The 23,691-nt window shown below is 44.0% G+C and overlaps 1 protein-coding gene across 2 annotated transcripts in view; it reads left to right on the top strand.

Moving 5' to 3' along the window:
• Nucleotides 1-23,691, top strand: part of RPH3AL (rabphilin 3A like (without C2 domains)) — a 465,043-nt gene that overhangs the window by 79,112 nt on the left and 362,240 nt on the right. For both annotated transcript variants that reach the window (XM_075334208.1, XM_075334209.1), the window contains exon 2: nt 23,569-23,651. In XM_075334208.1, coding sequence (XP_075190323.1) covers nt 23,575-23,651 — 77 coding nt within the window. In that variant the 5' untranslated portion in view covers nt 23,569-23,574. The remainder of the gene's footprint in view (nt 1-23,568; nt 23,652-23,691) is intronic.

The raw sequence follows: 23,691 nt of genomic DNA, 5'->3' as shown, positions 1-23,691 counted from the left end.
TGTGCACATGTTATATGTTATGTCACATCTTTTAACTGCTTCAGGGTTCAAGGTTCGCTGTCTATAATGCATAGTATAGAATGAAAGCCACTGGGAACAGAACTGCTGCAATAACAGTGGCAACTATACAAGCCCTAGTTACAATAGAAATAATTTTTCAATATAAATATTCCCCTACCCCAAAAAGAGACCCAGAATCCAACTTTTTTTATTGGGATCAGCAGTAGTGACAATCAGAGATCTTGGATGTAACATGAAGCAGAGCTGAGAAAGCTAACCCACTCACACCAGGCTCTCTATGTACATTGCATATTGACAGTGAGCTGCTTATCAAGGAGAGGGGGTGTAGTAGGTTGACTTATAAGGAGGCAGCAAATCAAAGCAATAATAATGTCTTAGTGATAAAACCCTCATTAAAAGTAAAGCGCATACAGCTTGATAAGTACTATATTGCTAAACTCAGTGTTTTAAGCCCTCTTTTATTCTGTCCCTAGATTTCATTGCAAAAACCTGCTGACAGACTTTAAAAGTAACAGATCCAGATGCCATCCCAAAAAGTTGTGCAGACTACACTTTTTTAAGGCTAAATTTACATGTTTAGTAATCATCCATTTTAGGGTACTTTCACACTTCCGTTTTTTGGTTTTTTTTTTTACGCAATCCGCTGTCTTGGGAATCAGCGGAATCCGTTAACGGATTCTGCTGTTTCCCATAGACTTGCATTGATGACGGATTGTGCCAAAAGTACCTGCGTTGCTTCCGTTGGCCGACGATCTGTTGCTTCCGCCGAGCGGAAGCAACGCTGAATGTAACGTTATTTGCTTGCATCAAAATGACCCCGACCAGTGGATTCCGTTGCTTCCGTTAAAATTTATAATTGCTCCCTATGGTAGCGGATTCCGTTGCAAAGTGCTTTAAAACGGAATCCGCTACTGGATTCCGCTAATTTCTACTGAGCATGCCCAGAATGAAGAAATGAAAAAAAAAAAAAAAAAAAGCAGAGCCGACGCATTCCGTTAGACGGACGCCTAAAGGACGCCAAACGGATGCAATGGATGCAACGGGTCCGTTATTTCACAGGAATCGACTACCGGATTCCTGTGAAATAACGGATCCATTGCGTCTGTTGACACCACAAAAATAACGGATGCGTCAAAACGACGCAGCAACGGACCCAGCGGATTTTGTGGAAGTGTGAAACTAACCTAAAATGGATCTACTAGACAGAAAAAAAAAAGAATTTGTTCCAAATGGAAGAAAAATGGATGGCTAATTAAGAAATATGTTTTTTTTAGCCTACAAAAAGTGTGTGTGCAAACATAAATCATTTCTGCTACATCCGGTTCAAACAATTGGTCACTGCACAGCTAAACCTTATCCGGCTACAAAAAAAACGCTGCTGGATTTTGATCAAGCCAAAGACTTTTGTGGACACTTACATACCCATTCAAGTGAATGCATCCAGTAGTTGACCATTTAATTTACATTTTTTTAAATGCCAAAAAGAGATAAATATGGAAATAACTAGAGGACATGTGAATTCAGCCCAAGGAAAGTCTCCATTTAGATTCCTATTCACATATCCGAAGTCTGTAATGCTTTTCTATTTAAAGAAAAAATAAAAAACATATTGCTTAGCCTTGAAAATTATAGATTAAGTGCACATGCGTCTAAGCTGTCAATTTTACTGGTAAAACTGGTTATTGAGCTGGATTCCTTCAGAATTCTTAAAGCAATGACTCTTTCTACTTCCTTTCTACCCTACATAAGGGCGAACATGATTCCAAGCAGTAGGTCATACACAGGGAGCTCTGGTTTAAAGTTTGTTTGTACAATATTACTTCCTTAATGTACTGTCAGTGACGGAAGTCTGTGACTCATTAGTCGGGATTAAAGGACTGGGTGAGTAATATTTAGCTTCTGCTTCAATTTACAGATACAGTAGCAACACTTCAAATACCATTTTATTGGAATGAATGTGAATTAAAATGTGAATTAGCCTTTGTCTATATTCCTCATTTTGTAAGTTTGGAGTGTTTGGTGGTAATTATTTTGCTTAGCAGTTTGTATAGGAAGCATCAAACATTCTAGGGAGCTCTAGTTGGTTCATAGTCCCCAATACGTGTAGATATTGTTGCAAGTTATTGTGCATGCGATTCTGTTAGGCTATGTGCGGGCATTGAGTATTTGGTTGCAGAAATTTGTGCACTAAACCGGCATCTCTCTGTAAACAAAACAGCTCAGTACGCTGAATGAAAGCCTAATTTGCGATGAACAAATACTTCCAGTAGCGCACACAATGCAGGTAATCACTCAGACACAAGCACAGTGCAATACTCACCACATGGATTTTTACATCATTTTCCGAGCTCGAACCCTGAGCCTCGAGCTGAGGTTCCTCATCTCTAGTTGCAATGTCTAAAAAAAAAACGTAATTCTGACGTTTAGACTTTATCATTATGCCATTAATCAGATTAATTTATTTTGCATTTTGATAGATCGAACTTTTGTGAATGTAGTAATAGAAAATGTTTATTTTTTTTATATTGTTTTATTTTTAATAAGGCACAAGGAGGGTCATTTCATCTTTTGTGCTGTTTTGTTTTCATATTTTTAAAGACTTTTCACTTTTTACTGTATTTGATAGTCCCTTAGACATAAACCTGCGATCATGTGATCATTTGTGGTATACATAGCAGTGCACTAGCACTGCTATGTATAGTTAAAATCAAAATCTCCTATAAACACCAGCCATAGGCTGGCTTTCACAGGAAATTATTAAAGACAGGCACAGGATTCATCAGCAGATCTCCGATCAGATCAGATCAGATCAGATTTCCGACTGTCATGACAACCCGTTGGCGCCCTACGATTTTGTCACGGGCTAGCTGATGAGCATGTGGAATGATGCACATTCTGCCAGCGCATGTTAAATTCGGTTGTCAGAGATTAACAGTGGTATTTAACAGGTTAACACTTGCGGAGTAAAGACAAGCAGAGTCATATGACATACATGTGAGTCATATGTAGTTTACATACAGAATTAAAAAGTTAAGAGCTGGGCAATTTTTCCTCCTTCCTGGCCAGGTATATTTTCACTTTTTATCATGCATCCGCTTTTAACTGCTCTAAAGAAAAAAATATTCTAGTTTAGATATTCAAATAATTTTTGCCTCATTTTATCTCAAAACATGCAGATTAATTTTAATGTCATTTTTATATCATTTTTCTTTTTTGACTTATATTGGGGGAAAATTGGAAATACATGTCTATTTTTTTTTTTTTTTTTTACAACCACAAAGCATCACTAAACTTGAAAGAGCTTTGGTGGAATCTTACCACATTGATAAAGTCTTCTTATTGCTGATTTGACTTGTAATTGAGGCTGGAATATTAAATCAAGTTACAGGGGAATTTCAGACCCCAGCCTGCAAGTAAATGCTTACTGGTTCTCCTACAGCCCAGCAGCTCCTTTTCCCTCCCCACACGGTGGTTAGCATTGTGTATACAGCACAGCTATCGATAAAGTAAAAATAATACTAAACTATGTTTGTCTTCTTTGTAGAAAGGTTGGCTGTGTCTGACACCCTGCCCTCACAGCTGCATGATAACACGCAAGCTTCTTACACCATAGACATTTACTATGCCTACTTACATGCATTTACGCTATGTATTGCACTGCAGCATCTACAGTTAGGTCCAGAAATATTTGGACAGTGACACAAGTTTTGTTATTTTAGCTGTTTACAAAAACATGTTCAGAAATACAATTATATATATATAATATGGGCTGAAAGTGCACACTCCCAGCTGCAATATGAGAGTTTTCACATCCAAATCGGAGAAAGGGTTTAGGAATCATAGCTCTGTAATGCATAGCCTCCTCTTTTTCAAGGGACCAAAAGTAATTGGACAAGGGACTCTAAGGGCTGCAATTAACGCTGTAGGCGTCTCCCTTGTTAACCTGTAATCAAGGAAGTAGTTAAAAGGTCTGGGGTTGATTACAGGTGTGTGGTTTTGCATTTGGAAGCTGTTGGTGTGACCAGACAACATGCGGTCTAAGGAACTCTCAATTGAGGTGAAACAGAACATCCTGAGGCTGAAAAAAAAGAAAAAATCCATCAGAGAGATAGCAGACATGCTTGGAGTAGCAAAATCAACAGTCGGGTACATTCTGAGAAAAAAGGAATTGACTGGTGAGCTTGGGAACTCAAAAAGGCCTGGGCGTCCACGGATGACAACAGTGGTGGATGATCGCCGCATACTTTCTTTGGTGAAGAAGAACCCGTTCACAACATCAACTGAAGTCCAGAACACTCTCAGTGAAGTAGGTGTATCTGTCTCTAAGTCAAGAGTAAAGAGAAGACTCCATGAAAGTAAATACAAAGGGTTCACATCTAGATGCAAACCATTCATCAATTCCAAAAATAGACAGGCCAGAGTTAAATTTGCTGAAAAACACCTCATGAAGCCAGCTCAGTTCTGGAAAAGTATTCTATGGACAGATGAGACCAAGATCAACCTGTACCAGAATGATGGGAAGAAAAAAGTTTGGAGAAGAAAGGGAACGGCACATGATCCAAGGCACACCACATCCTCTGTAAAACATGGTGGAGGCAACGTGATGGCATGGGCATGCATGGCTTTCAATGGCACTGGGTCACTTGTGTTTATTGATGACATAACAGCAGACAAGAGTAGCCGGATGAATTCTGAAGTGTACCGGGATATACTTTCAGCCCAGATTCAGCAAAAATGCCGCAAAGTTGATCGGACGGCGCTTCATAGTACAGATGGACAATGACCCCAAGCATACAGCCAAAGCTACCCAGGAGTTCATGAGTGCAAACAAGTGGAACATTCTGCAATGGCCAAGTCAATCACCAGATCTTAACCCAATTGAGCATGCATTTCACTTGCTCAAATCCAGACTTAAGACGGAAAGACCCACAAACAAGCAAGACCTGAAGGCTGCGGCTGTAAAGGCCTGGCAAAGCATTAAGAAGGGGGAAACCCAGCGTTTGGTGATGTCCATGGGTTCCAGACTTAAGGCAGTGATTGCCTCCAAAGGATTCGCAACAAAATATTGAAAATAAAAATATTTTGTTTGGGTTTGGTTTATTTGTCCAATTACTTTTGACCTCCTAAAATGCGGAGTGTTTGTAAAGAAATGTGTACAATTCCTACAATTTCTATCAGATATTTTTGTTCAAACCTTCAAATTAAACGTTACAATCTGCACTTGAATTCTGTTGTAGAGGTTTCATTTCAAATCCAATGTGGTGGCATGCAGAGCCCAACTCGCGAAAATTGTGTCACTGTCCAAATATTTCTGGACCTAACTGTATGTAGCATCTATGTAGATTGTGCCTGACACGTGCGCACAATGCTTTTATGAACGTAGCGATTTGGGAGCTAAAATTTTGACCCAAATCCGTACGTTCATAAAATGAGCATGTCAATTATTTGTGCGTTCTGGATGCAGCTCCCACTCTGTCTATGGTGGGGGCAGCAGCCCGAGCGCATGAAATCGGCTTTTTTTTAACAAAGAAACTGCATTCATTATGCAGTCTTTCTGCAGCGATTTGACGCGCACATGTGCTGTCAAATTGCTGCAGAAATGTCAGCAGTTACGTGCGCATGAGCCCTAAAACATAGACTTCCCAAACATTTTTTACTATTTAAGTAGTCTTTAAGTAGTAAATCATGTTCACCAATACAGCCTTTTGCTTAAATGAAACAGATTTTCAGCTTTAACCTCCTCCCCCCATGTATTTCTTTACCCATCATTGTCATTGGCTCTGTCCACCAGTAGTTTCAATGTTGTTGGTCAAGCATGCTCAGATATACCATGTGTAATAAAACATCTGAATCAGTTATGATGATGATCATACTGATACCAGCTACATTTGCAGTTAAGGAATCTGTCTAATTAATAAAAACTTTTGACCCTGTCTAATAAAATATACCCTGACCATCTCATGGCATCCTCATTGCCCTTAAGTCCTATTTCACACATCAGTGAAAAACACTAAGGGGTACTTTGCACACTACCTGCGATGTCGGTGAGGTAATGTCGAAAGTGACGCACTTCCGGCGTCGCTCTCGACATCGTAGTGTGTAAAGCCTTGATGATACGATTAACGAGCGCAAAATCGTCGTAATCGTATCATCGGTGTAGCGTTGGCGAAAACCATAATTTCCTTGCTGCGACAGTCCGATGTTGTTCCTCATTCCTGCGGCAGCACACATCGCTGTGTGTGAAGTTGTAGGAGCGAGGAACATCTCCTACCTTCATCACCGCGGCTCCTGTCGGCTATGCGGAAGGAAGGAGGTGGGCAGGATGTTTACGTCCTGCTCATCTCCGCCCCTCTGCTTCTATTGGCCGCCTGCCGTGTGACGTCGCTATGATGCCGTACGGCCCGCCCCCTTAATAAGGAGGCGGGTCGCCGACCAGAGCGACGTCGCAGGGCAAGGTGAGTGCATGTGAAGCTGGCGTAGCGATAATTTTCGCTACACAAACTATCACCACATATCGCAGCTGCGTCAGGGGCGGGGACTATCACACTCGGCATCGCAGCATCGGCTTGCGATGTCGTAGTGTGCAAAGTACCCATAAGGCTACGTGCCCACGTAGTGTATTATCATGCAGTTACGCTGCGTTCTGTACCGCAGCGTAACTGCATGCGTCCTGTGTCCCCAGCACAATCTATGAAGATTGTGCATTATTCATGCCCACGTGATGTATTTGAACGCAGCGCTTCGGCTACTGCCGAAGCGCTGCGTTCTAAGAAGTGACATGTCACTACTTTCGTGCGCTTTGCATGCAGCCCCCGCTCTGTCTATGGGAGGGGCTACATCCAGAGAGCATGAAATCTACTTTTCAGTACGAAGTGTTTCTGCAGCAATTTGAAGTGCATGTGTGCTGTTCAAATCGCTGCAGAAATTTCTGCTGGGACAGAACGCAACGTGGGCACATAGCCTAACTTTTTCACTGACATGTTAAAGACGCATATAGCCCTCTGTGTGCCGTGATTTTGGCACATGTGTGTTCTCCGTGTGCTATCGGAGATTAGGCACGTCTATATTCACCTGTCCATGCTCCTGCTGTCCATAGTGCTAATATCTCCCACACTGATGTCTCCGCCCACTGCTGTCTCACCACTGCTGTTACTTCCGGGTCACAGTGCAATGAACATTCATGAGCATAATTAGACGGCCTGACGCAGGAGACAGCAGCAGCTGTAGACAGCATCGCTGGAGACGGAAGCATAAAAATCAATTTATTTCATAGATGCATGTTTTTTCTGGTACATGTTACATGGATCACACCACTGTGTGATCTGTCTGACATCAGTGATACCAGAGAAAAATGGACTTGTCTCCATGTGGAACACACAGACACGCGTGTGTGCCGCACGTAAACACGGTCAGTGAGAAATCACTGATGTGTGTGCAGACCCATTCATTTTAATGGGTCTGCGTATGTCCGTGATTCTGGTACGTGAAAAAACAATAACATATGTACCAGAATTACTGACATGTGAAGGGAGCCTAAAGCTGTGTTATAGCACAGATCAGCTATTTTATGTTTAGTTCTGTTGTGTATGTAGTTTGGAACATGATCACGTTTTAAAGATTTCTATAAACCTCCAATGAAATGTGTATTTTTGTGAATAGTAATGAATATTGGTAAAATAGTGAGTCAAAGTTCCTATACTCCATACCATCGTCATTTCATTCATATAATTAAAAATTGCCCATGCTGAGATCAATTCATGGATATTAGTAAGCAGAGTGAGGGGCCTGCAGCACTGAGGAAACGCAAGGCTCTCCTGGTGGGAAATTTAGTTTTAGCAAATAAAAATAAGACCATCCATTCAGCTCTGTAAAGTTAAGTGCACTGACTGGCAGATGAAAAGAGACACAGAGGTGTGTACCTTTATGAAACTTTAGGATGGGCTTGTGCTGTGGGCGGGGGCCGCTGCTGCTTCTGGGGCTGCTTGGATCCGGGTTACTGCTGCGGCTCAAGTGGTGACCGGACTCAGGCTGGCACTGCCGTCCGTCCTCACAACCGTTGTAAAGGGGATATTTACAGGTCATTTTGTCTGTGGGATCCAACCGTGTGTTGCGGTGAAGGACGGTGACACTGCCGCTGCCTGGTAATGGGGCGCCCGGGCTGGTGGAACGGGGCAGCTAGATGGAATCCCCTCCACAGGTAGGGGAGGTGTAGTCCTGGAGCCCTGGGTCGGTACACGAGAGTGATGGCTGCTGGAGGTGGCGCGCCGGGTTGGACTGGGGGTTAATGGTGTACTCACAGTTCAGTAATTGCACACAAGTCCAGTAGTAAACCAAGTTGCCAGTGACCAGCTGCCGTTGGAGGGTGTATTCGGGTCCCATACCCGGGTTAGTGAACAGGTGTCCCTTCCTCCTGCACGTTGTGTTTTTCTATCTCCTGTTGGACGACTTCACATGAAACTGAGAAGTCCACTCCCGGTTCTGTATGTATTTGGGAGCTGTGGCCCGCAAAATCTGACCCTTGGGATCTCTGTGGGTTCTGACGGACACCCTATCCCCCGCGTTGGGCTTCCGTTTCGCTCTCTGGGCTTCGGGAGGACAAGGCCTGAAATCTCGTCCTCTGCTGGTGAGTTAACAAGGGGTATGCAACCTTCCTCGTCCTAGGGTCCAGGCACCCCGACTGTGCACGGCCTCTGGACCGTATTCTCGCTGTCGGCACCGGCGGGCTACAACCCTGCCCCGGTCCACTTTAGGTCTCCCGCGACCGGATCTCCGTCGCCTGTGGCCCTGCTCACTGTCTGCCACCTAGCCGGGTAGTCCAAGGTCCCCTACCCATGACTACATTGCACAGTCTCCACTTGACTTCCACTCTTCAACTTGAACTCCTCAACTTTCCACTGTGCTATCAGAACTTATCTCGAATTCCCTGGTTCCCGTCCCTGACACCTCAGGACCCCTAGGTGGGCGTTCTCATCCACCTGATCCCGCCCACTGGTGTGTCCTTATTATCATGAGGGGGTGGCTAGGCTTTTATGGCTGTGTGTTGCACCTGAGTGTGGGTTTCTGGTGGTGACAAGGAGGATGTACACTTTTGTGACTACCTGGTTTTGCCAGGGCGTCACACTTGTACTGTATATTAACAATAATAATACAGCTATAGTTTTTTGTAAAAAAATAATGCTGTTGTGTGAATAACTCTTTACCAGAAAAAGACTTACCTGCATGTAATTGCTTGGATGTTCTAGCAGCATGATGTCTTGCCTAGTATCAGTAATTGCCCAGGTACAAGACCTGTGTCTCCTTGATCAATAGACTAAATGAGTTGGTGATTGACAGCAATATTTCCTCACTAAGATTCAGTATCACAGAAAATTTCCATAATTGCCTTTTGAAATACCGCAATTCATGGTAATCGCAGTTAGAGCAAAAAGTTGTCCAACTGGGCTTACAAATTATTGAAGTTGATTTCTCATGTTGTTTCTCCAGGAATGCATTGCTCCTCTGCTTTCTGGTCACCGGGGGCAGTGCCCTCCTGAAGATTGACAGTTTGAACGAGCAGCATAGTTGCACTACTGTTCTTAAATGACTGATCTCCCACTGTTGCTAGCAGAGGTCGCTCTGCTACTGTTGTTTGTGTGAAACAAAAAGGTACTAAAAAGCGAACACTGTATAAATAAAAAGTAGCAAACACTATGTCTTTTCATAATACAGCTGACAAAACAGTGAAATAAAAAAAACCTCATATATAAATAAAAATTGTACTGCTGAAAATGTCATCTTTTCCTGCAAAAAACAAGTTGCCATACAGCTCCATCTGTCAGAATACACCAATGCAAGAACTATTTTTATTTCTATAAAATAGTTTTCAAGATGTAAAAGTCAAAAAAAAGAAAACTATATAAATGGGGTATCGCTGTAATAATATTGACTGAAGAGTAAAACTGTCATCAGTTTTACAACACTGAATAACGTAAACATTAAAAATAACAAATAACAAAAATAATACATGAATTACTATTTCTTCATGATTCTGTCTCACACAAAACGAATAGAAAGTGATCAAAAAAGATTGTGGCCCAAAATGGCTAAAAACTCCAAATTATCCCACAAAAAAGAAGTCCTCAGTTGACTGTGTTCTCAGAAAAAATAATCTATAGCCTTTAAAATTTGATGATACAAAAACCCTTTATTTTGTAAAAAAGAGGTGTTTAGTGTGATAGTTGCCCAACTGAAAAAAAACTATATAAACCTGTCATCGCTGTAATCATACTGACCTGTGAAATAAAGCTGCCTAATCACTTATATTGCAAGGTGAATGGCGTAAAAAATAAAGCCAATTCTTCACCTCCTGTTGATTTGTTCATTCTGCCTCCCAGTGTGGCTTATCTTTATCCTGAGCTCTATGCTCAGGGCTTACACAGGATATTACATATAAATCTCTGAAAAATGTGATTCAGATCAAATTCCCAACTAAAAAGTCACTGTAATGAGGCAGAGTGAGTCACTTTGAGCTCCTGTCTGGCCTGTGATCCGGCAGTGTCCATCCATTTTTGCGTCTTTTTATGTGAGCACAAAATTATGGTTCTAAACACTTTTGTTCACCTTTGTAAAGATTGACACCACTGAACAGGGGCTAGAGTCTGGGGTAACTCCACTGCCTCATTAGTGAATGGATCTGTCGTGGGTTTCATCTGAATCACGTACTTCGGAAATGTATATGGAAATCCGGATGTAAGGGCTCAGCATAGAGCAAAGGATAAATCTGAACTGATCCAAAATGTTCTGCACCCAAGTCACCACCAAATAGCATTCAACTCAATCCACAAAAACTCAAGTTCCCACTCGGCTCCGTCATCTATTAATGAAAATATAAGAGTCTTCTACATTACTGGTAGCACAAAGGCTCCGGAAAAAAGTTAAGACTTTTCCCCCAAAAGAAGAAATCTGTTAAAATCTGCACTCCCAAATCCAAATGCCTCCATCCCTTCTGAGCCCCACATTGTGTTCTAAACTACAGTTAGCGTCCACCTGTTTGGCATTATTGTAGTGAGGAGAGCCAGCTTAATTTACAGGTTTCAGGTTTACAGAAGCCTGAGCTGGGCACAATGTATGGGCACTACAATGGCTTATTTTCAAATTTTAATTCTAGAACCTAAATCGTCACTAAACTCCTAGACGAACTCCCAGAGGGGTGTAATCTCCAAAATATGGTCACTTGAGTTGGTGGCTGTTGTTCTGGCACTTAGGGGCTCTACAAAAAGAGTCTGCAAACTATTGTAAGAAAATCAGTGCTCCAAAAATCAAATGGTGCTCCTTCCCTCCCCATCCCTGCGATGCTGCCAAACAGTACTGTACAGTCACGTGTGGGGTATTGCCACATTCAGGAGAAATTGTTTAACACATTTTGGGACCTATTTTTACCTATTCCTCTTGTGAAAATTGGAAATATTGAGTTAAAACAACATTTTAGTGGTAAAATTGTAATTTCTTGTCTTGCTGTCTGCAGATTACATAGCAATAACCTGCTGACAGATTGATTTAAAGGTGTCTATTGCCCATAACCCCTTAATGCAGTGTTCTTCAACTCCAGTCCTCAAGACCCTCCAACAGTGCATGTTTTCAGGTAACTGGATTTCCTTAGCAATGCACAAGTGGTGGAATTATCATCTGCAAGTGATTAAATTTATCGTCTGTGTAATACTAATAAAATTCTGAAAACATGAACTGTTGATGGGTCCTGAGGATTGGAGTTGAGGAACACTGTCTTAATGCCTCATGACAGACATAGTACATAATGAGCAGATGTCAGCTTCCGCATAATTAAGTGCTATGTCCATCATGTAAATTGCAAGTTAAATTGTGACTGTGTGAAAACACACAGACAGCTCCTTATTGGCTGCAGTCTCTGACAGCTGACTGGCAGGGCTAGAGATGTTAGGACCAATTACAGTGGTCCCTGCTCTCAGACAGCTGTGATTGATCAGTCAATCTGACTGACCAATCACAGCATGTGTTTGGTTGTAGGTGCTGAGATATGAGCATTTACGCAAACAATCACTGCTTGAGCTCAGCTTAGCTGACAGAGCTCTTGTGGTAACAGCCAGGGCCATTGTGCACACAACCCCTAGCTGATCAACAGACCAAATGCAACAATCTATAGTGAATGGACTGGAGTCTGTTGAATCGATTCTTTCATTTAACCCCATCTCTAACTACAACATTTTTTTCTCTTCTTTAGACCACCAGGTAAAGGTAACTGAATTTAAAGGCTCCCATGTTGTCATGAGTGTGTCACAGCTGACTAGAGATGAGCCACCCCCCAGAGTTTGAGTTCGGTTCGAACCCCATTGAAAACAATGGCAGGCAAACACAAACACATAAAAACACATTATACATGTACACATACAGTTAATAAACATTGCCATAACACTTACAGATCCCAGCGACGTGTCCTGCACTCTGTCTCCCGCCGCTTTTCCTTCCGATAATCGCTGTGTCCTCCCGGTAACCAGCACTGATAATAGGACTTTCTGTGACGTCAAAATAGCATGTGACCAGTCATGTGTGTATTATCTCATTGGCTACAGACTGGTCACATGGCTAGACGTCATGCTAGGTCCTGTCAGTGCATCTCTCTGGTACGCAGTGCTCATTTGTGCATCTCCGTGTACCGGTGAGATGCTATGGCACATGGTCGGCTTCCCCATTCCTGCATGTGGGCGCTCTTTACAGAGTCAGCCCACATGCAAGGACTGGCTGCCACAGCTGGTGAATTGCGGCACTGGTAATCACGTGATCGGAGCACCGTTGCTATAGTAACCGCCTGTCAGATTACTTTAGCAAAGTGGCAGCGGTGACGTCACCGCTTACAGCCCGCAGCCTCTGCTCACTCTCACTGAGTGATTAGACTGCACGGGGAGCAGCAGCATCTTCCTCCCATGCAGTGCTGTCTGGTGTAGCAGAGCTGCATGGGTTGAAGGAGAAAGAAGACAGAAGACCAGGATCGTGGAGGGATGAAAGGGAGTAATAAACATCTCTAAGTGCGTCTGTGTATTTATTTCTATTAAAGTTTTCTCTGTGTGGTGTCTTTTTTTTTTTTTTTAACCCTTTATTGATGATTCTTAATGTCCGGGTCAAACTTGCCTGACATTTAGAATCTCTGGCTTAATACTAGCTAGTAAAACAAAGCTAGTATTAACCCATTATTACCCAGCAAGCCACCCGGCTTCAGGGCTGCTGGAAGAGTTAGATACAGCGCCAGATGATGGCGCTTCTATGAAAGCGCCATTTTCTGGGGCGGCTGCGGATTGCAATTCACAGCAGAGGGGCCCAGAAAGCTCAGGCCAACCTGTGCCGCGGATTCCAATTCCCAGCTGCCTAGTTGTACCTGGCTGGACACAAAAATGGGGCGAAGCCCATTTTGATTTTTTTTTTTAATTATTTCATGAAATTCATGAAATAATTAAATGGGCTTCCCTATTTTTTTAGTTCCCAGACGGGTACAAATAGGCAGCTGGGGGTTGGGGGCAGCCGTACCTGCCTGCTGTACCTGGCTAGCATACAAAAATATGGCGAAGCTCATATTTTTGGGAGGCAAAAAACTCCCGCATACAGTCCTGGATGGAGTATGCTGAGCCTTGCAGTTCTGCAGCTGCTCGTAGAACGTAACTCGAACTGCCGAACTTTAAGCAAATCGTTCGAACACCCCCCAAAATCACTCAAACATGAAATTGGCGAACCGTTTGACTCGAACATCACTGAACTCTACAGCTGACAGACAACCCTGTGGTGACCAGCTGCAGAAGGTTGCTGTGTATAGCTGCACAAACTGCTCCTTGATATTCCATTCTTCCTTGGTGTGAATGGAGTTCTATGTATCTTCTCTGTTAGAATTAACTTTCTCTTTTGGAACCTGTGGATATCTTGGCATTTCCTGCCCCTGCATGCGGCAACCATTCTAGCTTTGGGATTAGATCCGCCATTCCCTTTACAGCGGCTGGGCACGGTACCTGAGGATGGTCATCAGCACTGGCAGCAACCTTACCTGCGGCTCCCGATACCAACGGATCCTGGATTACTGACTCTGAATCAGGAACTGATGCTTGCTCCTTCCCCAGCGGGGAAGGTGATGCAACTGTTTCTGGTCTCACTGGCTCTGGCGGTGATGCTGTCTGGTCGATGAGGGATAGTGGAGTCTGGGACGGTGCAGCCTGGTCAGGCAGCGCTCCACTCTCTCGAGCCCGCATGGCTGCCACCACCCCCATTATCTTCGTCTCCCACTCCGCAATTCCCCGCAAGTTCTCAGTTCGCATAGTCCAGTACAGCTGTTTGACCTCCACCTCCAGCCTCTCCGCCGTCCAGGGTACGTCTCCATGGCCGGGTCACCCGGGCTCACGGTCTGGAGGGGCAGACATTTTGCCGGTCACAGGCTTGCTAACCCTTGTCGTCTCCCTGCGCCTCTGTCTCACCAGTCCCCCTTGGTCATTTCTCACTACTCTCGCAGGGACTGGAGCACACTGGGAGCTTCCAGGTCTGGTTCCTGCCGACTTCCGCCCTTGCTCTCAGGGCTCATGGGCAGGACTTTTGTTTGCACGCTTTTGCACTCTTTTGGCCACAGTGATGGTGTACCACCCCCACGTCAGCAGCCGGACTGCTCGGATCCGGATCTGCAGTGTGGCTCGACGGGTCTCCGGACCCGGGGGTCTCGCGGACACTTCGAAATAAAAGGGGATCATGGTATGTGAGGATATTATATACAGTCCGTGACGCCACACATGGTGTGTGGTAAAATGGGGTACCACCGCTGCTATTAGGGAACACCCGGGGCGTTGGGATGGCAGCTAGCTGTTGTTAACCCTCCGTGGGTAGGGATGGATGCCCCGGGACTCAGTGTCTCTGTGCTGAGGATAGTGATTGCAGGGGCCGGCGCGCCTGGATGGACCGGGGGATGTTGGTGTACTCACTATTAAAGAAATCACACAAGTCCGTGGTAAACCAAGGTGCCAGTGGCCGGAGCTCCGCGGCCGGGTGTATTCTGGTCCCTCACCCAGAGTAATGGTCTGTGTCACTTTCCTCTGCACTATTTTAGTTCTCTTTTGGACTTCTCGGTATGGAATTCGGGAGTCCGCTCCCAGAACTTCAGGTGGGAGCCTTGCCCACAGACTTTAACCGTGGGATCTAAAGGGGCCCTGATGGATGCCCTATCCCTCTCGGCGGGCTGCTGGTCTGCTTGTGGGACTTTGGGTGGGACAGGACCTGTAATCCTGTCCTCAACTGGTTACTTAACAGTCGGTTGTTCCGTACTCTGCTTCAGGTCCAGGTACCCCCTCTGTGCACGGTTTCCGGGTCGGTTCTCTGGTGTCAGTACCGGCGGGCTCCTACCCTGCCCCGGTCCACCTTGGATCTCCGGCAGCCATCTTCCCATCTCCTGTCAGACACTGACCACCGTTTGCCACCTAGCCAGAACACCGGGGCTCCAACCCCGACGCCTTTACTCTCTTGCTTCACTTGAACTTGACTCTCTCCTCTCTATTCCAACTCCACTCAGCTTAACTTCAAACAGAAAAATATTCTTTTTCCCGCCCCCGGGTTCTCTAGACCCCTTGGTGGGCGTTTCCTTTCCGCCTGGTCCCGCCCACTGGTGTGCCTGTCCTACCCTGGGGGGATGACTAGGGTTTTGTTGGCTTTGGTGTAACCCTGTGAGGGATGGTGTTATGCGGGGGCCTATTCTATGTGTGACTACCTGGGACACCAGGGCGTCACAATGGCGCAGCAGATTTTCAGCATTAAAGATGGCGACAGTTTTTACACAAACAGTCCATAAAATACAGTTCTTAAGGCACACGTCACCCGTGTTAACGGGTCTTGTCGGTATCCTGTTCGTGACGCCAGAAAAAGAAGGTTGTGTCACCCAGGGAAGGGGGTACTCTATCCTGGGCAGTAATTGTAATTGGGAATGTCACTCTGACGGCCGTTGCCCGGTCCCATGCCCTGGGCCCCTTTTGTAATGGGAGTATTTACAGGGGAGATAAGAGTTTTTGTCATGTGACGCCACCTGCGGGTTGTGGATGGAGAACCGCCGCTGCTCAATGTGGGTACTCCCAGGGATGGTGGTAGTGGCAGCTGTAGGTGGTAGGCCCTCTGCAGGTAGGGCTGTGCCTGGGAGATGTAATGGAGCAATAATGGAGACCACACCAGGTTGTCTGTAGCAGTCTCTACTAACTGTGGACCCAGGGGTGCTGGTTCAGGTCCCAGGAGGACCAGTGCCAATGTACTGACCCAGTTTATTCTATCCCCGGCACTCTCTGTAGATTGAGTCCCCATAGCATGGAGCATTTGGGAACCCCGACTGTCCCTTTTGGGGTATAGTCTCCTTCTCCTTACGACGGGCAGTGCGGACCCTGCGGGGAGGTAAGTGTCCGAACCTCGATCCTAGTTTACTGCTGATGCCCCCGGATTATTTGGTTCAGTGAAGTCCGTGGAGGTGTCCTCACCGGGCAGGTATTTGCCAAACAGTCTAAAACTTGAGCTTGACCTAGGGCCCTGTGCCCCGTTCGTGCTCCGGTCCCAGCGGTATCTCGGTACTCGTCCTGGCGACCTCTCTCCTGTGCCCCCGGGGTCACTGTTACACGGACCCAGCTCAGACACGTCCGCACACCTCTCCTGTGTGATCTCCACTCGAGATTTGCTGCTGACCCCTCCTACCAGGCTGGCTATACCCAGGGAATCGTTCCCATGGCGACCATCCCCTTACATGGTTAACCCTCTATGCCCAGTGTGGAGAGGAGAACTAGAATTTAGATGTGTTTTGATGGAATAGGCACTGGTACTCCAGGTCCCAAGAGGTAGGTCCTGCATCCCCAAGAGGATGCAGTTCCCTGTAGTGCCCTGAGGGTCTCAGAAGTGCTACATTTGTATATAGCTGCATTTTCCCTTGGCTTGTTGCTGATGATAGGGTTTACTCCTGTGCTGTCCAGATTGCAAGCAGTCAGCTTGAAATCTCCTGTTGTAACACGTTCTGTATGTTGCTGTTATTCTCCCAAACTCATCCTGCAGATAAGTTGTCCGTTTGCAATCCCGTTTGTTTTCCTTGTGTGTTCTTTAGGTCTTACTGCGATTGACTATTGCTCATCCTAACCGGTCATTAAATAGGGCCTATGTCAGGGTCAGCCAGGGCCTAGGTATCCTGATATGCGTAAAAGTGCAAAACCTATCTAGAGACGTCAGGGGAGCAAGCGGCGAGTGGTAAGTTTTTTTTTTACAAGGGGTCACCATCTTTCCCCCCCCCCTTCGCCGTTCGGCTGGTATTCCCCCTACCCATCATGACAGATATGCATCTGACTAAAGTTGTTGAAAACTGCCTATATCATCAGGTGTAACCAACAGTCTTATGTGTATAAGGGCCTATCGACTCTCTGCACATGGATAATGTTTAATTTCCAGTGGTTAATCCTTTTTTTTTCGTACCCGAGATAAGCCACTGCCAAAGATGTCTGCAGTTCTCATGGAGAACACAGGAGTGCTGAGTATGGCGGAGTTAGGAGAAATGTCTTTCTGCTGTACTGCTGTTACGCTCACCGAGGAGCGGCGAGCGTCCGGAGGTGGACCCACTGGACCGTGCACCGGACTCCCCCGAGAACGCGATCAGCAGCGAACCCCTATACAGGGACTGTGCGGCGCCTCCCCAGAAGGCCTAATTGCACGGCGGCCAGGAACTGGTAGTAGGAGTCTCTGTAGGGCCAGGTGTAGCAAGGTTGTGACGTCCACAGCCGGCAGAACACGGAAACGGCATCGGAGATGTTCACAGCAGGTGATGTCCACAGTAGGTACGGTACAGATAATGTCCACAGCAGGTAGGGCACGGTGACGTCCACTGTCGGTATGAGCGGTGACGTCCACTGCGGGTATGTATAGATAGTGTCCACGGCAGGTATGGCACGGTGACATCCACGGTAGGTATAAGTGGTCACGTCCACAGCCGGAATGGTATAGATGGCACTACGGTGAGACACAGGATTAGAATCAGGTAACAAATGCACGGATAACAAATAATAGCACAAACGGATTTGGACACTGGCAATGCACTAATAGAGGCGTTGCTCGGGCGCCTGCTGCCGGGGGGAGGTGAACTTAAATACCTATTAGGCAACAGGTGACCTCTGAGGTCACTTCCAGAAAATGGGGCATGCCACTTTAAGAAAGGGGACGTTGCCTCGCGCGCAGCCTAGAGTCACTTACAGCAATTCTGTGTGAGGAGGAGACTGCAGCAGGCCTAGGAGTGGGAGCAGCGTCTGCAGAGCCATGGGGCCGGTAAGAGGAAGGCCTTCGCTGCCTGGGAGTGGGGGCAGGAGTGCACGTGGGAGCCATGCTGGGACTGAGCAGATGTGAGGGAGAGCTCCCCCCCCCGGGGTCTGGTGGGACCAGGCGTTACAACTGCGATCTAATGCATATTAGGCCCCTAACATCCACTCTTGCTTATGTTACTGGGGGATTTGAAAATAATAATAATAATAATAAGTTTTATTTCTATAGCGCCAACATATTCCGCAGCGCTTAAAACAACTTATTCACTGTTCTATACTGCAAATACTGACATTAAACCCTTCTCTAACCCATACACCAGGGATTTTACCATAAATCCATTAACTACCTTAGATGATTATGGCAATATTTATTTGACGCTGTTTTGATTTCTAATTTAGAAATGACAGCACAGAGATAAGTCTTGGTCAATACCTACAAATTGTCGGAGGAAATATTAGTATGACACCATAAATCTGAAGTACATTATTTGGGAGCACTGTGCCACATACTTGTGATACATATTAGGTACACTGATAGGGGGAGATGGTGCAGCAGGAATGGGAAACAATAAAGATCAGCTCTGCCACTTTCTGCAAAACACCTGAAACTGAATGATTGCGACTGTTTTGTTGGTACAATATTTCAGCATTTGGGACCTCACCTTTAAATACTGGATGCATGAAATTCTGATTTAGTTACTGGGATTTGTAATAACAGCAGCCATTATTATCAGTATAATATATCTAAAAGGTGCAGAAAACATCATGCAAAATGTAATATGGAAGCCTAAGCACCTTGACAACAGCAGCACCTGCTAATTAATCAGTCATACAATCCCATTCACAGTATGTTAGATGGCTAAATAGTACAAAGCGCTCTTCCATAAACATGTTTCCAGGAAGTAGAGATAAAATGGAAGTCACTTGTGTCTCCAAATAGACTTGACATTTAAATTCTCATGTCAGCTTACCCGTGTTAAAAAAGATTTGTTAATATTCACCAGCATCTTTGAATTATTAGATTTTACAGGGTCTGCTATTTATATGTTTATAATATGTCAAAGGTAGCTTTTGTATCATTTGTCTTACCTATCTTTTGCTGTTACAAAAGTCATCCGCCTTTTATAGCCTCTATTTTTTTTACCATTTACATTTTCAATCCTTTACTGAATGGAGTGGCACGTTTTAAATAAATTATGCAATGGAGATAACCTGTGCTATGATAATGTTTAATTGAAAGCAGAATGATGTATGACCGAACGGCTTTATACACTGTATAGTCAAGGTTTATGCTTTTTGGACTTGGCACAAGGTATGGAATTTTTGTGGTTGTCACTCAGTTTTCAACCATTGTGGTGAATTCACTTTGAATACAAAAATTCATAAATTATAAAATTTACAGAAACAGATCCTGTCCAATTAGGTTGTATAGATAAAAGTAAAAAGTTTATTCCGTCCAATATCTATGAGGTACGTTTAGACCCAGTGCAGATCTTTATCCAAATAAATTAGGACCTGTACTAGGTCAAAACGTAGCAACCCAATTGGATTCTATCTATTTCTTTAGTTTGTTTTTTATTTATTTTGTAGTGATTACTTGTTTGAAGCTAAATTCCTTGGCTTACTGACATTGTGTGTGCTGCTGGCTGCCATATACAGTACAGTTATGTCCAGGAATATTTAGACCATGAGCAACTTCATGATTTGACCTCTACATGTCACTATATTTTTATTTAAAATGAAACAACTGACATTCACATATAGTGTAGACTTTCAGGTTAAATTCAAGGGGTTGAACAAAAATGTCCTGTAAAACGTTTAGGAATTGCTGTAAAACGTTTAGGAATTGCAACCATTTTTATATAAAGCTTCCTCATTTCAGGGGCTCAAAAGTAATTGGACAAACTAACTTTACCATAAATAAAACATTTATTTTTAATACTTTGTAGGGAATCCATTGCAGACAGTGACTGCCTGAAGTCTGGAAGCCATGGCCGTCATCAAACGCTGAGTTTTGTACTTTGTGATGATTTGCTGGCCTTTACTGTAGCTTCCTTCAGTTGTTAATTCTTTTTGGGACTTTCTGTATTGTTTTGTCTTAAGCATGTAAAATGCATGCTCGATGAGGTTCAGATCTGGTGATTCACTTGGCCATTGCAGAATATTCCACGTTTTTGCCATGAAAAACTCCTGGGTTCTTTTTGCAGTAGGTTTTGGGTCATTGTCCATATGTACTGTGAAGCTCCATCCTATCAACCTTGCTACTTTTTTTGGAAACCGAGCAGAAAGCATAGCTCTGTACACTTCAGAAATCATCTGGCTGCTTCTGTCTTCAGCCACATCATCAATAATCACTAGTGACCCAGGGCCATTGGAAGCAATGCATGCCCATGCCATCACACTCCCTCCACCATGTGTTAGAGGATTTGGTGTGCTTTGGCTCATGACCCGTTCCAAGCCTTCTCAATACTTTCTTCTTCCCATCATTCTGGTACAGGTTAATCTTAGTTTTGTCTGTCCAAAAAATGCTTTTCCACAACTGGGCTGGTTTATCTGGTCTTTCTATTTTTAAGGTTCATTAACCCCTTAATGACCTATGACATACTATGCATGTCATAACTGAGCTCCATGCCTTTGATGCGAGCTAAGCCAGCATCTTTCCCGGCAGATGATAGCTGTGATATTCATTAATTTGTATCTAAAAGCCCCGTTACACGCAACGACGTATCTAACAATATATCGCCGGGGTCACGGATTCCATGACGCACATCAGGCATCGTTAGTGACGTCGTTGCATTTGACACCAACGAACGGCCGCTAACGATCAAAAATACTCACCTTATCGTTGAACGTTGACACGTCGTTCATTTTCAAAAAATCGTCGATTGCTGAGGACGCAGGTTGTTCGTCCTTCCCGAGGCAGCACTCATCGCTACATGTGACACCTCAGGAATGACGAACTACAGCTTACCTGCGGCCGCCGGCAATGAGGAAGGAAGGAGGTGGGCGGGATGTTTCAACCGCTCATCTCTGCCCCTCCGCTTCTATTGGGCGGCCGCTTAGTGATGCCGCTGTGACGCCGCATGAACCGCCCCCTTAGGAGGCGGTTCACCAGCAACAGCGACGTCGCTAGGCAGGTAAGTCCGTGTGACGGCTCCTAACGATTTTGTTTGCCACGGGCAGCGATTTGCCCCTGACGCACAAACGATGGGGGCGGGTGCTTTCACCTGGATATTGCTAGCGATATCGCTGTGTGTAAAGCCCCCTTAACAGTCGCAGGTGGAGCAGAGTTCAGTCTGCAGCTGCTAACCTGCTAAATGTTGCTGTCAATCTGTAACAGTGGTGTTTAATGAGTGCTGGTCAGATGACCTACCGTTTTAACCCTTAATCTGTGCTCCCACATTGAGATGAGTCACATTGTCAGCAAGGGGTCTGCTGAAGACTCCTGTGTCTGTCATCACAGTACTCAGTGAAAACCAGCCCCTGGCTGGCCTTCATAGGAGACTGTGATTTCTGTTATTTACAGCAATACTGTGGTAATACTGTAAATAGCACAAGCGATAAGATGATCACAGACTCCCCTAACGAGAGTAATACAGTGAAAAGTAAAACAAATGTTTTAAAGAGTATGAAAAGAAAAAATGTAAAGGTTCAAAACATCACCCTTTTCCCCCATTAAATATTTAGAAAAATAATACATATTTGGTATTGCTGCGTTCGAAAAAAGTCAGATCTATTAAAATTTAGAATAAATCAGTCTGATCAGTAAATTGCGTAAGAAGAAAAAATCAAAATGACAGTATTGCAGATTATTTGTAGCTGCAACAACACAAATAAATTTAATAATATTTGATGAAAACATCCTATCTAACCCAAAGTATCAATAAAAGCATCATCTCGGGGGAGCAGAATAAACAAGCCCTCACACAGCTCTATATCCCAAAAATTTAAACTGCTATGGCTCTCAGAAAATGAAGACACAAGCAAATTTTTTTTTACAAATGTTTGAATTTTTGTTTCATTATATAAATAAAAAAAACAAAACGTATGCATGTTTGGTAATCGTACTGACCTGGAGAATCATGTTGCCAAATAATTTTCACAATAAAATAAACGCTGTACAATAAAAAAAAATGCAGAATTGTGCTTTTTTGCTATTTTGCCACACTTGGAATTTTTTAACCGCTTTACAGTACATCATATGATGAAATGGATGATGTCACTCAAATGTAGAACTTGCCCATAAAAAAACAGCTCTCACACAGCTACATCGATGGAAAAATAAAAAAGTTATAGCTCTTGGAATAAGGGGAAGAAAAAACAAAAGCGCAAACAACCCCAAAAGAAATTGCTTGGTCTTTTAAGGGGTAAACCCTCTGCATTTGCGCTTATGAAGTCTTCTCTTTATGATAGACTTTGATATTAAAACACCTACTTTCTAGAGAGTACTCTTCACTTGGGTGGATGCTGTGAAGGGGTATTTCTTCACCATGGAAAGGATTCTGTGATCGTCCTCCACTGTTGTCTTCTGTGGACTTACAGGCCTTTTTAAAATCCCAAGCTCACCAGTGCACTCTTTTTGTTGTTTTGTAGAATTTACTTGGCTATCAATTTGGCCACTAACATTTCTGCTATCTCTTTATTGGATATATTCTTTTTTTCAGCTCAATGATGTTCTGTTTCTCTTCCACTGAGAGCTCTTTAGACCGAATGTTGTTGGTTCACAGCAACAGCTTCCAAATTCAAATGCCACACCTGGAATCAGCTCCAGATCTTTTACTTGCTTAATTGTTGATGGATTGATGAGGGAATAGCTTGTTAAAGAGCTTTTGAGATACCGTAATTGTCCAATTACTTTTGGTCACTTGAAAAAGAGGCAGCTACGTATTAAAGAGCTGTAATATGTAAACCCTTACTTTAATTAGGATGTGAATACTCTCAAATTAAAGATGACCATCTTCACTTTAAGCCCATAATGATTATATAACTGAAGATACAGTTATATAATCATTATGGGCTTAAAGTGTAGATGCTCATCTTTAATTTGGTATACAGCTAAAATGCCTAAACATGTCTCACTGTCTAAATATTTCTGGACTTAAATGTATTTGTTTTATACATTGAAAGTCGCCATGGTGCCCTATCGTAATTTAATAAGAGCTGTTAAGTAAATGCACATTGGATTAAATATGTTGTATGTACAGCAAAATGACTGTTTCAAGGAAAATTGTTTGATGTCTTCTAACAGATCATCATGACAGATACCATTTTTGGCAATGGAACAGATCAATGGGTGTGCCCCAATGATAGACAATTAGCTCTCCGAGCCAAGTAAGTTTCCTTATTTTAACAATTTCTAGTGCTGTTAATA

This window comes from Anomaloglossus baeobatrachus, chromosome 2 (genome assembly GCF_048569485.1).
Source record: "Anomaloglossus baeobatrachus isolate aAnoBae1 chromosome 2, aAnoBae1.hap1, whole genome shotgun sequence".
Lineage (NCBI taxonomy): Eukaryota > Metazoa > Chordata > Amphibia > Anura > Aromobatidae > Anomaloglossus > Anomaloglossus baeobatrachus.
The sequence above is the reverse complement of the archived record's forward strand: the minus strand, read 5'-3'. Positions and strand labels throughout refer to the sequence as shown.